This window comes from Onychostruthus taczanowskii, unplaced genomic scaffold (assembly GCF_017590055.1).
Source record: "Onychostruthus taczanowskii isolate IOZ18803 unplaced genomic scaffold, ASM1759005v1 scaffold65, whole genome shotgun sequence".
NCBI lineage: Eukaryota > Metazoa > Chordata > Aves > Passeriformes > Passeridae > Onychostruthus > Onychostruthus taczanowskii.
In genome coordinates, this window is record NW_024504233.1 from 1,647,167 (window position 1) to 1,660,074 (window position 12,908).

The 12,908-nt window shown below is 38.7% G+C and overlaps 1 protein-coding gene across 1 annotated transcript in view; it reads right to left on the reverse strand.

Moving 5' to 3' along the window:
* Nucleotides 1-4,780: 4,780 nt before the first annotated feature.
* Nucleotides 4,781-12,908, reverse strand: part of NR5A2 (nuclear receptor subfamily 5 group A member 2) — an 84,623-nt gene continuing 76,495 nt past the window's right edge. Inside the window, exon 8 of the mRNA XM_041420748.1 lies at nt 4,781-5,028. Coding sequence (XP_041276682.1) covers nt 4,781-5,028 — 248 coding nt within the window. The remainder of the gene's footprint in view (nt 5,029-12,908) is intronic.

Here is a 12,908-nt window from a genome sequence, read left to right on the forward strand (position 1 = left end):
AGAAATTACAGTGAAAGGGAAATGGGTCAGGACCTTCCTGGGGCAATGGTGAAAGCTCACCTAGTACTGCAAATCCAAGCTTGCATGCCAGACTTCAGAACTGTCAGGAAAATAGAGAGCATTTTGTTATGTATTGGAGCAAACCCAAAGGTTTGCAAAGAGTGTTTGATGCAGAGAATCTACATCTTGTCCCACCAGTGTGTGCCAGCCCAGACTGTATCTGTCAAGTATCTTCTAGTGCTGCTGCCTTTTGCTGAGATGCACTGGCATTAGAGTAGGCATCAGCTGTGTACTCCATCTGAGGGTCAGGTCCCCTTTTACCTTTCTCATTAAGGATAAGTTTTTTTGTTGACAAGTTGCCCTTAGAAAATGAATCTTTTTTCTCCTCTTGTGGAACTGAATTTGCTTGACTGTCACAGAAGTATTTGGGCTCATGCCAGTATCATAGTGTAATACAGCTCTAGGATCTGCCCCTAGAAGTTTATCTGCAACTTTCTTGGTTTGCTAGTTACTTTCATGTTGTTTGCCATTCCAAATTCTGACAGATGCAGCTATATGGAATTTCTCTGGAAAAAAACCAGCAACTCTGTCAGAGAAGGTAAAAATATTGTTAGAACTCCTGTGATGTATTTAGACTATGGGTTTCGATGTAGGGGTTAATAGAGTGTTATTCAGCATTCCAGGAAATTGTCAAGATCACCAAGTATTGTACTGACTTGACCTGTGTTACATTGAACTCACTCTTTCCATGTTTCCAATAAAAACATACAGCAGATTGTTCCAGAAGCAGTGTCATACTCAGTTAAAAATAAATCCCCTCATACTTTAAACATGTAGTGTGTATACTAAATATATCGCACCAAAATATATCTCTTGTAAGGAAAACTATCTAAAATATATCAACCCTGAAATCTCCCCTGGGTCTCTGCAAAACCATGGGTTTCTGTTATGATTCCTAAAAGTTAAAATAATCCTTCCTCATTTATAAGCCACCAAATCCTCTGTGTTTTACTCTGCTTTTATTACAACACTAAACCAGCTTTGTTTCATTCAAGTGCAGGATTTGTAAATAACTAATTATAGCCCTGTTTTTTCCCTTGAAGCATTAACATTTGGCACCTGAGAGTACAGCCCTGTTTCAAGTACCAGACAGTTCAGGGGAAGCACTGGACTCAGTCTCAAAACAGTAGGGTACAGCTGACGAGCTCTCTTGGACCACTTCACCTCCTGCTCTCAGAACAGAGCTCAAATGAGCCAGAGGGCAACTTTAGGAAAATATTTTCCTGTGGTAGCAGTAACATCTGTCTCCTTGGCAGCCTGCACTGGCAGTTGTGTTGGAAGCTGTGGGTTTGCCCCTGGCCCTGCCATGTATTTACATTGCTGAGAGGTTATCCTGAGCTCTGCTGGATCCTGTTACCTGATTTTCTTTTGTTCTGTCATTTTCCCTCCCTGATGCTTTGGCTGCTTAACTCGTTCTGGGTACATGTAAAGCAAAAATTATGTGCAGTATGAGATCAAAGGTATTAATTTGAAAGTATTAAGCAGTAAATTTCTTTCTGGTTAGAGAGTCAGCTTTTCTAAACTATTTTAGCTGTATCTACTTGGCTTCAGCCTAGGCAATGTCACCATTGCTGTCTGAGCTTTTCAAGGTGCTCTTCTCTACACTTGAGTCTTCCAGTTGTATCAAATTCTCTTTGGTGCTCATATTTCTCCTGCATTTTACTCTCCTCTTCTGAGTAACTGATTTTTGACTGATGCTTCATTCCAGCGGAATGATGGTATTATAAAGACAATTATAAAGTAATCAGCACGGGCATATCAATATTTATTGAAATACTGAAAAAAATAATTCCATTGGTGATGAGAAACTCTTGGCAAGAACTGACATGACAATATGTATTTCACTGATACAGTAAGAGAACTTCAACTTCAACAAGTAACTCACTGCACATTCTAAGAGTTGCATGGATTTAAATCCAAGGCAGCTGCAGAACATCTGTAATACAAATAATCAGACCTTACAGATTGTCTGTTTACAAACACAGAACAACTATAATAAACCAGCCAAAGCTAAACTTTTTGAATTTTAGTCTGCTTTTACTAATATATCCTGTAATCAATAAGGCTGTCAGAAGAAAATGCTTGGTTGCAAAGTAGTTAACAATTAACATGAGCGGGTTCTTTTTGTGGTCTGTTTTGTTTTGTTTTGTTCGTGTACTTCGGGCAATACGATGGGATTCTTGGAACCCCGGATGTGGGCAAATATATCTTTGATTATCTGAAACCATTTTCATGAACCTAAATTGTTCCTTTCTTCTACATTCTTATTTTAATTCTTCTGTCCTGTATATGGATAATGGTGCTATGAATATTTAGCAATATTTTTTCAGCTTTTTCCTTAATATTCAGTGAAGTTCACTGTAGCATTTCAACAGGAAAAAAAAAGAGAAAATACAGAATGCAAACACTTGAATTAATGCTTTGCTTTTCTTTCTGAAAGGAAAGAATGACCACACTTATCTTGTTCGTGTATTTCACAGGCACCGTCAACCGGCACCTGCACTTTAGTGTTAATTTCGTTTGTTTGAGGGAGAGCACTGGTATTTAAATAATGCTTCCATCTGCCCTGGGGGATGCTGAGGGGCTGTGCTCGATTTGCTCGAGGTCTGTAGGACAGTAACAGGCATGTAGGGGTTGCAGACACTTGGCTTTGCTGTGTTGGTACCCTATGCATGGACAGAATATTAGAGCTGATTAATACAGGCAATTAAAATCGTGTGCTTCGTACTAATGCAGATGTAATAACTGATGTCTTTGGTATACAAAGTACGAATGGTTGGACAAAAGTGAGAGAAATGCACCTTTTCAAGTTCACATGAAACAGAAAAAGTTACAACTCACATAATTTACAATAGATTTAAATAAACTACATTTAGGATTATGAAGATTTACAGACATTTAATCAAGTGAATGATTTTAATTTGTAAAGACCCTTCTGTGTCCCTGAACTATGTTCCACTAACTTGAAGACATGCTACAGTAAACACATATATTTGGCTTCTTCATTCTGGCTATATCTTATATAAAGATGAAACCAAAGAACAATAAATTAGCATCATAATTGTCTACAGTGAAAACTATCATATACAATATAAATAAACTATTCAAAAGCCAGCAATCTTCATGAAAAAAAAATTAAAGTATTAGGATTTTATACAGTTTCTACAAGTGATTGTGCAGCCGATAATCTCAAAAATTAAAGTAAAAATGAAATACCCCTATTGATTTTAGTGTCTCACGACATACAGTAATTAAGTTCTGGTAAAATAATTACCAATTTAAAAGAAATAATAAGGAAATCACTGCTCTGCAATTTTATCACAGTTTTTCCCCACAGGACCTAAAGAATGTAAACACTATGTTTTTGTTAATGCTAGAGATTAATACTTTAGTTTGAAATGTATGTTGATCTACACCTGCGCAGTTACCTTTAAGGGTAATGAAATAAGGCAAGACTTATAAATGTGGCACTACATGTTAATACTGATATCTTCATTTGGACAGAGAGAGAAGTGTTTGTTCTTTTCTAATATTTGTTCTGCAGCAGACTTTGGCCTACATAGACACAGCAGTATCACTCTTCTTTCTTTGCGTAAAATAGGTGTATTACCTAACTTTGAAAACAGGAAGTTTCATTAGATATTGGATGTTTGAGTTGAAATTTAGTTTCCAAATTAATGCAATTTTAAAGATCATTTCTTAATAAGCTCTGTGGCATCATCCAGTTGTACAATTCACTTGTCACACAATTCACTTGTCACTATTTTTATCACAAATTCTTTTAAAAAATTATTTTTTGTTATTTAACACCAGTATTAGGTGTTCTAATTTCTGTTTTCTTGTCAAAGAAAGTGTTGTTTGGTATGGCTGAAATATCTCTATTTCCTTTATTTGGAAACAGCTATGAAAATATAGTGGAGCCATCTTTTAGCAGCTGGTTGAATATGCAGTTGAATTGGCTAATTTAGTTGGAATATTTCCTTAGCTGCTTAACAGCTATCTGTTAAGAGCAGTAGAAGAGGGATACTGCCTGGTAGAACAACATGAACACGTGACAAAACAAACTTCAGAACACAGTTAAGAGTGCCAAGCTAACTGGATCCCAGACTTCCTAGGAGCGGTTTGCAGGCCCCACAGGCAGGCCCAGCTCGGAGGGTTTGGTGGCCACAGCACACAGCACGTGGCCTAGGCCAGCTCTCTCTTACAGCTTGTTCAATGGATGCCACATCATTTAGCACAGAAGAAGTAAGTGTTGGGTCCCTGTAAGGATGACAGAAGATGCTGTAGATGCAGTTTTGCATCTGTTGTAACTGTTTTACGAGTCCTTCTATGCAGTGAAGGAATTTAGTGCACTCAAATTCCCCACCATCTTAGCTCAATAATACAGATCAGGTTTTTTTTCACCTAGGTTTCTTCATGTTGGCAATCAGCAGAGTTAAATACACAACGATCATTCTGTCCTTTTTTTTCTTGACATTGGTGATGGTATCCACTTGGTAAGTTCAGTCCAGTATAAAGTCCTATATAGATTCCTTTGGGGATGTGTAGTATATGATTCACAGTTTGCAATACAAATACCCTGATACATCACTTATTTACTATTAGTATTTGATTATTATACCATTTTGCAAAGTCTTAAAACCACGTTTTAATTAGTGTTGCTTGGAGCAGTTCAGAATAATTTCTTTTCCTTGAAAGCAGAAGCTCTAATGGGTATAATTTATGCTCTCTTTGCATGCAGCATCTCAATGAGAAGGTTATTACACGGCACATCCCCGTTCAGGTGTTTGTAGTAGAGGTATTCTTCGGCCTGCATACTGATGGCCCGGATTTCTGGTAGTCGCAGGAGAAGCTGCCCAAATTTGTCTGTTTGCTGTGGGTAATTACACATGGTGTAGTCCAGCAGAGCAGCATTCACTTGTTCCTGAACACCTTCCACAAGCTGGAAGTTCTCGAGATTTTTGACATCTGCATGATAATACAAAAAAAAACAAAACAAAAAACCAAACAGGTAACAATTCAGTTGCATTTTAATTCCTGTTTATGAAGTCAGTGTTTCACTAAATGGATGTATTTTTTTGCCTCCTGACAAAAGCATACTTTACAAGCTGCTGAATATTCAGTGAACCCTTTTGCCAACTTTCCTGGGAAAATGATCACAAAAGAGCTTTAGTGGAGTGTCTTGTTGAAATTCTGCATATACCTCAAATCAATTAGACACCAATGGAGTCTGAGCAAGGTCAGCTCTTTTCATAGCTAACAGAAAGAAAGGTTGAGGATTCCTAAAGTAGAAGACCATAATATATTGCTAGCAAATGAGTCCCAAGAGGAAGCCCTATCTTTAACCTACTATGTTACACAATTCATATAATTCTGTATTAATTTTTCTGACCCAAGGTGAAATCTGTGTCCAGGGTATGATGTAGTTAATTCTAATAAAAAGTGACAGTGCTCTTGTTTCTGTTTGACATTTTCAAAATGATTCTGAAAGCCTTTGACTTGTCTAGCCTATGTTAATGAACCATCTGGTACACTCCAGTGACTGCCAAAATAATATTCCCTAGTAGAAACTCTCTAAAATATATATTTCACTGACTAATGATCTTTATAAAATGAAATCATTGTCCTTTGGGTGGAATACTAGATAAGAATGGTGCCCTTTAACCTGCATATGGTTTCTGAAATCCAACACTGATTTTTTTTTTTTCTGGTATTGGACAACGGGGCATTTACATCAGCACGGCAGGTACAGTTTGTTCACTCTGCCTCTGTTTGATTATCTTCTGTTCCTATACAGCAAGTTCAAGCTCTGGAAATGCTGGTCAGAGATAAATGCCAGTATATTATCTCCTCATTGTTTGCTCCCCTGTGTAAAAAACACTCGGATGAAATTGTCTTTTAACATGTCTGGTGAATGCAGAAGTTATTCTAAAGCTTGCAAATTAGAGTGCTGCTCTAATGCAGGAAGAGGGAGCTGATTAGAGAGCACTTGCTGGGAGAGCTTGTTTTGGTTGTGTTTGATCATTTTTACCATCAGTAGAGTACTGTAGCACTTTCTCGTAAGGCTAAAGCATGGTGCTACTGGGCAAAACTATGCTGCTTATTCACTTTGTATAAAGACAAATCTGTTCACATGTGGATATTTTTGGAGCCCAGGAGATGGAGAATTTTGCAGAATTTGGTTCATTTTAAATGCCAGCCTCTGATTGTGGGGAAATGAGTGTTTTCCTTTGCAAAACAGGAACACATGTTGGTCACCCACTCCATCAGGAGCCTGGGAGGCTGTGTAAATTGTGTCTCACTGCAGCTTTTCCTAGAAGTGCTTTAAACAGAGCAAATACTGGTTTCTGCACATAACTTGTGCTGGAACATGAGGGAAATGGTTGGAGGAGGCAAACATTGTCTTTAGAACAAGAGAATAGGAAAGATGCCAAGGGTCCTGGTGGCAGCACACACAGCCTCCAGAGCCCGAGTTCCAGGCTTTGAGCAAGAGCCCCTCTGGAATGTGCTGGCTGCCAGCTGCACGTTGGATTCCCTCTTGCATGAACCGGGGCCAGGGTTTCCTGCTGGGGTTGTTATTGCCTGCCTTTTTCCTGTCCCAGTTTCACTGTGGAAATGAAGCGAGTGACTCCTGGATTTGTGCTGCTTGTTTGGGAGCTGGGGACATAACATCCACCAGAATTTTGTTAGTTGACTTAAGGAACTTGCCAGTAATACTGAAATTGTGATGGCTGTCCAACAGAATCATCTGAACTTTACATTATCCCAAGTGAAGAGGACTGGAAACTTCAAAGCTGCTATGCCTGGTCCCTTAGCTATTCAAACTCATTTATCCAAAGTCTTTTTGCCAGTGTCTCTGGAGATCTTTGGATAATCATGTTTTCCTGTACTACACTGGACATTTTCTCATACAAAATATAGCTGTTTATTATTTTATGTACCTACAGAAAACTCCCAAGGTATTTTGTAGCTAATGTAACCTGGTTTAAAAAATTGTGTGTTCTAAGCATATTTTTATAAAGCTAAAAAAGAAACAGTATCACCTATTACAATTAGCTTAAATAGGTTGTTTCAGATGCAAAATATAATCACAAATGAATTGCTAGAACATAAAAATTCCCACAGAAAACAGGGACTATGCTGGAGATTAAACCATTAAACAGCAAGGTAACATGTATGATGATTTCAGAATCAGTATTTGGAACTTCTTTCCCTCTTTAAAAATAATTTTAAAAGTCAGGATGTTTTACAAACTGTTATCTGATTTAACTCCTTTAAATTCAAAGGGCGTCTTTCTGTTGCTCTCTATTTTGAGCCATACTGTGTATGAGATTGTGCTGGCTTCTTGGAAAACCAGGTTCATTATTATTTTTACCCCCTGTTTAAATGTTATTGCGTGGGTTATGTATTTATTGAAGAATTCACAAGATAAATTTTTACAGAGATAAGGAAGAAACAAAATCTGAGAATTGCAATCTTTTTAATGTTTTTCTACAAAAACAGCAAATTTAATATGTGAATTAGAGACATATATTCTTCTGTTTTTAGCTGTGTTGATGCCATACTCCAAGTCAAGAGGAGGATAATATTTTATGTATTATGTATTACCCCCAAACCCAGGCTCAGTGGCTTTTGGCAGTGAGTGCACGGGTGCAGTGTGCTCCTGGACCCTGTCAGCTCTGTGGCCTCAGGGAGTGCCATGGGCATTGCAGAACTGCAGGGGAAGGTCTGTGCTGTTTTCTTTCCTCATCTCGGGGGACAGTTTCTTCAATGCTCACATGTGACAACGTAAGCACTGCAGCCAAGATGTAGAAACAAGTCCAATTGATACAAACAGTAAACAGAAAGTAGTTCTGGGTTCCTATGCCACATTCAGCCTGGGGAATACTTTTAATGTCTTTTCTCTAAACAAATTTTTGCTATTTGTGGTGAGGATCTGTGCTTGTGAACAAGATGTTATTAGCTAACCAGTGAAAATATGTAGATTTTCCTGACTTTCTATACTGAATCAGGGACAGTCCAAGTAATCACAGTTTAGGACATCATTCATTTTTGTGTAGATCTCTTCAGGACTGCAATTACAATAGCAGGGATGTAGAGGCAGCCTGATCATACATTAACAGTGAATGTTGCAGTAAAGCATATGAGACAGTCTGAACAGAGAGATGTTGAAGGATATGTGCTGAGAGCACTGTGTAAAACTCTCAAGCTCACCTGGGATACTTCTATATTGTCAAAAATAGGTTTGCTGAACCCACAATTGCAATAAAAATTATGTGGCTTTTTTTGAGAGAGAATAATAAACTGTAGCTCTGGTTAAGATGAGTAATAACAAAGAAAAACATGTGAATATTAGGTTATTTCCAGTTACTTCAAGATATGCAGGTAGAACAAGAAATGGTACAGTTTTCACTGGTGGTACTTAGTGTTGGTCGGTAGTGATACAAATGAGATTAATTAATAACTTTGTAGTTTAAGTAGATGGTTTTCCTGTGGTTTGAGTTTGCTTTTGTGCTTGGTATTTATTATGTAACTCTGGCTAAAAAGATTTATTTTTACAAGTATTTCCTTTGACTACTAAGGAGTTAACTTGGTGAGACACCAAGCAATGCTGGTGTAGCTGCTGAAGGCAGTCGTGTACAATGAGCGTGAAATCTGCTACTGATGTGTACAGCACGACATCCCTTATGCTTTCACATAATTCCTCATTCCTGTTATTTTTAAAAAAACTGGAATGTCTCTTATCGATCTTTACATCGGTTAGTAACAATTTAAAGTACACGTGTTTAAGTTAATGCAAGGAATCATTTTCTGAAGTTTAGATGCTTGTAAATTAAATGAGTAGGAGTAGGTCCCCCCCTCCCACCCACACACCCTTTAAATCCTAGCAGCTAGAAAAAAGTGTTTTGTGTTGCTACAGTAAGTATCAGTCTCTTAGCTCTTCTACTTTATTCACTCAGGGACTAATTACCAACTTTTTACATGAAACAGCCTTACTGTGAGCTCACAGTGGGGCGCGCATCTTTTTCTATCCTTATTGAAAAGTAAACCCTTAGGTCTTCTGGAATATATTATATGTTTTACAAGAAATAGCAATTGCTTTTCTGTCAAACAAAGAATTTTTGTTCTCTATAGCTTACTTTTGACGATTAAGACAAAACCAGTATTATAGTGTGTCAGGATCTGCTCTGCAATCACAGTAAAGATCTGCCAGTATTCCCAGATATCCCCCCATTTTGATTATTTTCCACATCTGCCATAAAACTGTGCTTTAAGCTGAAACTGCATACAACATTCAGCCCAAGGAGAACACTTTTGCATATTTTCCCCCAAAATGGGTCTGGTCTTTAGAGGGGAAAAATATTTAGGTTTCAGAGAGATTTTCTCCCTCTCATATTCCAAACATGAAATACTGAAAATTTGGGGGTGTACTAATCTATAGAGAGTTTCCTTTGGTCTGGGAATTTTGAAAAGAAAAATGAAACAGAATGAGAGATTTAACTTTGAAAAATAGTAACTCCTTGGGAGCACTAAATATTTCCCAGAGAAAGCTGGTTAAATTTTACTGCTCGTGTCTTTTATTCGATGCTGTTTCTACATGAAGCAATGAAGAGGTGTGAACACAGCTCAGTTACCTCTTTGTGTTTTGTCCTCAAGGACAAAATAAGATTCTGGGCCTCTCCATTGGAAAGAGGATTTCTCCCTTTCACAAAGCTGCTTCCAGTCCCATGGATTCTCCAGGCATTGGGGCTTGTTACCATCCCTGGCCTGAGCTTCATCACCCGAGGGGGCTGACGAGCCCCATCATTTAAGGACTTTAGTGAAACCCAATGCCTCTAACACGTAGCAGCTCTTTGGACTGATTGGCTCAAACTGTTACATCTTCCAGACTCTGCTGAGGCTAGTTTGGCCAGGATGGCCTTCAGGCTTGCCCTCTGAGAGGTTTGCCTGGTGCTTTCCAGCCATGCTGAGTGGCTGAAGAAGTAGCTTTGCCTCTGCCTAGAAACATTCTGATTTATCGGGCAAAGGGACAAGGTGCCTCCTCACATGGCTGGGGCTCTCATCAGGGGCTTTAGTGTGAGGCCAATTCCCATTTGAGCTTGAGGATGGAATATGTTAGTTCTCATGAAGACTTTTACCCCAAAATAGTTCAAAGAAGGGGAATTAACTGAGGACTGAGGTGATGTTACCAAACCTCCCTCTATTTGAACAGTTTTGTACTACTTTTTCCTACTTTCTGCTAGCCCTGCAAAATCTGTGCATTATAGGACTTGAAACACAGGTAGATTTTTGACATGTGCTAAAAAATTTTTTGAAGGCATGTGTGCTAATGGTTGATAAAGTGCCAATCTCTGAAAATTACCCACAATTCTCCTTCACTGAAACTAAGGGCAACAGCAGTAGTTCCATATAGCACATCTGTCATGAAGGCAGATGCATGCCATTCTATAGCTAAGCCTTCTTGACAGACAAAATGCTATAATGAAGGAAGATTTATGGTAAAGATAAGCTCCTTACTGCAAAATTCCCCTCAATTTTATTACAGCAGGACTGTGCTGAATATTATTCACTTAGAAGTCATGGGAAACAATTCTTCATAGATGTTTTTTTAATCAGTGATAAGCTGCATATATTTAGCACTTTTCAAACCTTGAAAAACCTCTAAACTGTAAGAACAAAAAGCACTTTTCTTAAGACTCCCAAGTCCAAACTGAATGTGTAGAAAACTTTTCCTGTCTTTAGGATTTTTTTTTTTTTGGCAGTGGCTAAGCTGTCTTAACAGTGCAACAGTCGATCTCTGACTATTTATTAGGGTCATAAAGTAATTTTCATTTTCAGTTGAACGTAACATCTGATAAAGGGCACATTGTTCTGAAAATCTTTATTAAATTCTTCTATAGCAGAATGTTTCATTCATGCCCAAGTGTTGGGTAAGACTGGATATATTTTTGAAGTGAGAACAAGATACTTAGGAGAACAAGCTGCAATTCCTAGTCTGGATCCCATTTCATTCCCTCAGTTTTCAATCTTGCTGGCCTTCTGGTTTCTTTCAGAAGAACTCAGACTCAACTAAAACATTTTCATATTGCTTTATAGTGGGCTTCTTTCTAATGCTATTTAAAATATTGAAGGCCATTCTTCTGTTATAAAAAGATTGTAAAATGATGGATTCTTCCTGAGAAGCCCCTGATGTCTGTTAAAAACCATGCTTATTGATTTTGTGAGTAATTTTATAATTGCTTTTGCCACTGTTAGCTCTGCAGTGGGAAGAGAGACATGGGGAAAGAAGGTGGATTCCTCTCCTTATGCAACTGTGGAAGTAGGTTACTACATTTCAGTTTTTTCTTTTCTTACAGTACCAGTAAAGACAAAGGGCAAAGCTTAATGTGATTTCTTGAATCTTTATGACTGGTGTAATTACTGAGTCATCACTCAGGAAAATAAAATAGCTTGACTTTCAGCAGTTCAGGCTGCATTTACTGTCTTGGAAGTTAAAGAAACAAAATCTCCACTCACTTCTAGTCCTGACACCCCAGGAACCAACATCCTTATGACTTGCACATGAGGCATACGTGATACGTGGTCATTGAAACACAATAAAACAAGATTCTGCCAGGCCTCTGATGGAAGAGTTGCTCACAGATCCTGTCCCAAATTCCACAGCCAGCTACACCCTTAAAGACAAAGTCCAGGATTTCTCACTGCAGCTTGGGAGGGCTGTACCTGTACTGTATCCAGGTACAGCCACAAAGCCAGGGGTGGTAGATCCACACAGCCAGGGGTATGGGGAGCCGGTGGGGATGAAACTATGCCCCAGCCCAGAAGATGTGGGGACAGACCACAGCCCCATGCAGTGGTTCCACTGCTGGCATTTCGGCTTTGCCATGCTTAAGCTCCACTACCACCTCACTTTCTTTCATTTTCTAAAGCTCCCTCCCTGCCTGCAGTTCTGCCCCTGCTGAAGTCCCAGCCTGGCTCCTGCCCAGTGGGTCAGCAGTGAAACATTTCTTGTCTCTTCTCCTCTGGGACCAAGGGCAGCCCAAAGGTTTATTCTGTGGGTATTTTAGTCCATGCTTAAGCATTCAGTGATAGGATTATGTTCCATATAAAAGAGTAGCTGCTGCTTTCTTTGAAGACATGACAGAGGAACAGGAACTTGGAGAACAGGAATTTGCTGTGTTGTGTCTTCAAGGAAATTCCCCAAACAACTGGAGTCTCTCACCATGCCAATGGGTGGTCTCTGCTATTGCTTGCTACAGGCTGTTCTCAGTGAAAGTCTTCAGGTTGAAGCTCTGCTGGTGCATTGGAAATATTAACCCAATGTGATTAAGCCCAAATTTACTGCCTGTCTTTATAGGCTGGTGGAAAGGGAACCTGCCTGGGCTGGTGTGGCTTTCTGGTTCCTGCTTCTAGGCTTGTTTGTGTGTTTGATCTAGTGACCACTTAAGGTAAATGACAGATCAATTCTAGAAAAAAATGTCTCAATCTAAATCTCTCTTTTCTAGGAAAAAAATCTGTAACCACTGTCTTGTGGAGGCATGGTCATATTTGTATGTGACCACACATTGGTAAACCAGGGCAGAAATGATTTAGTGAAAGTCTCACAGATAAACCGAGAAAGAAAGTGAGTCAAAACTCTTTTTTTTCCTGAACTCCTCACCGATATGTTTGGGCCATACTATATGTTTGTGCAGTAGATGTTTGTCTTTGAATATTCAGTTAAAATGAGCATTGTGAACAAAACTACTGTGCTAATTATCTTCCTATCATCAAGATGTATATCTATATCTATATCTATATATATCTATATATCTATCTATGCTTACATGCAGACAAATCTGCCAGAG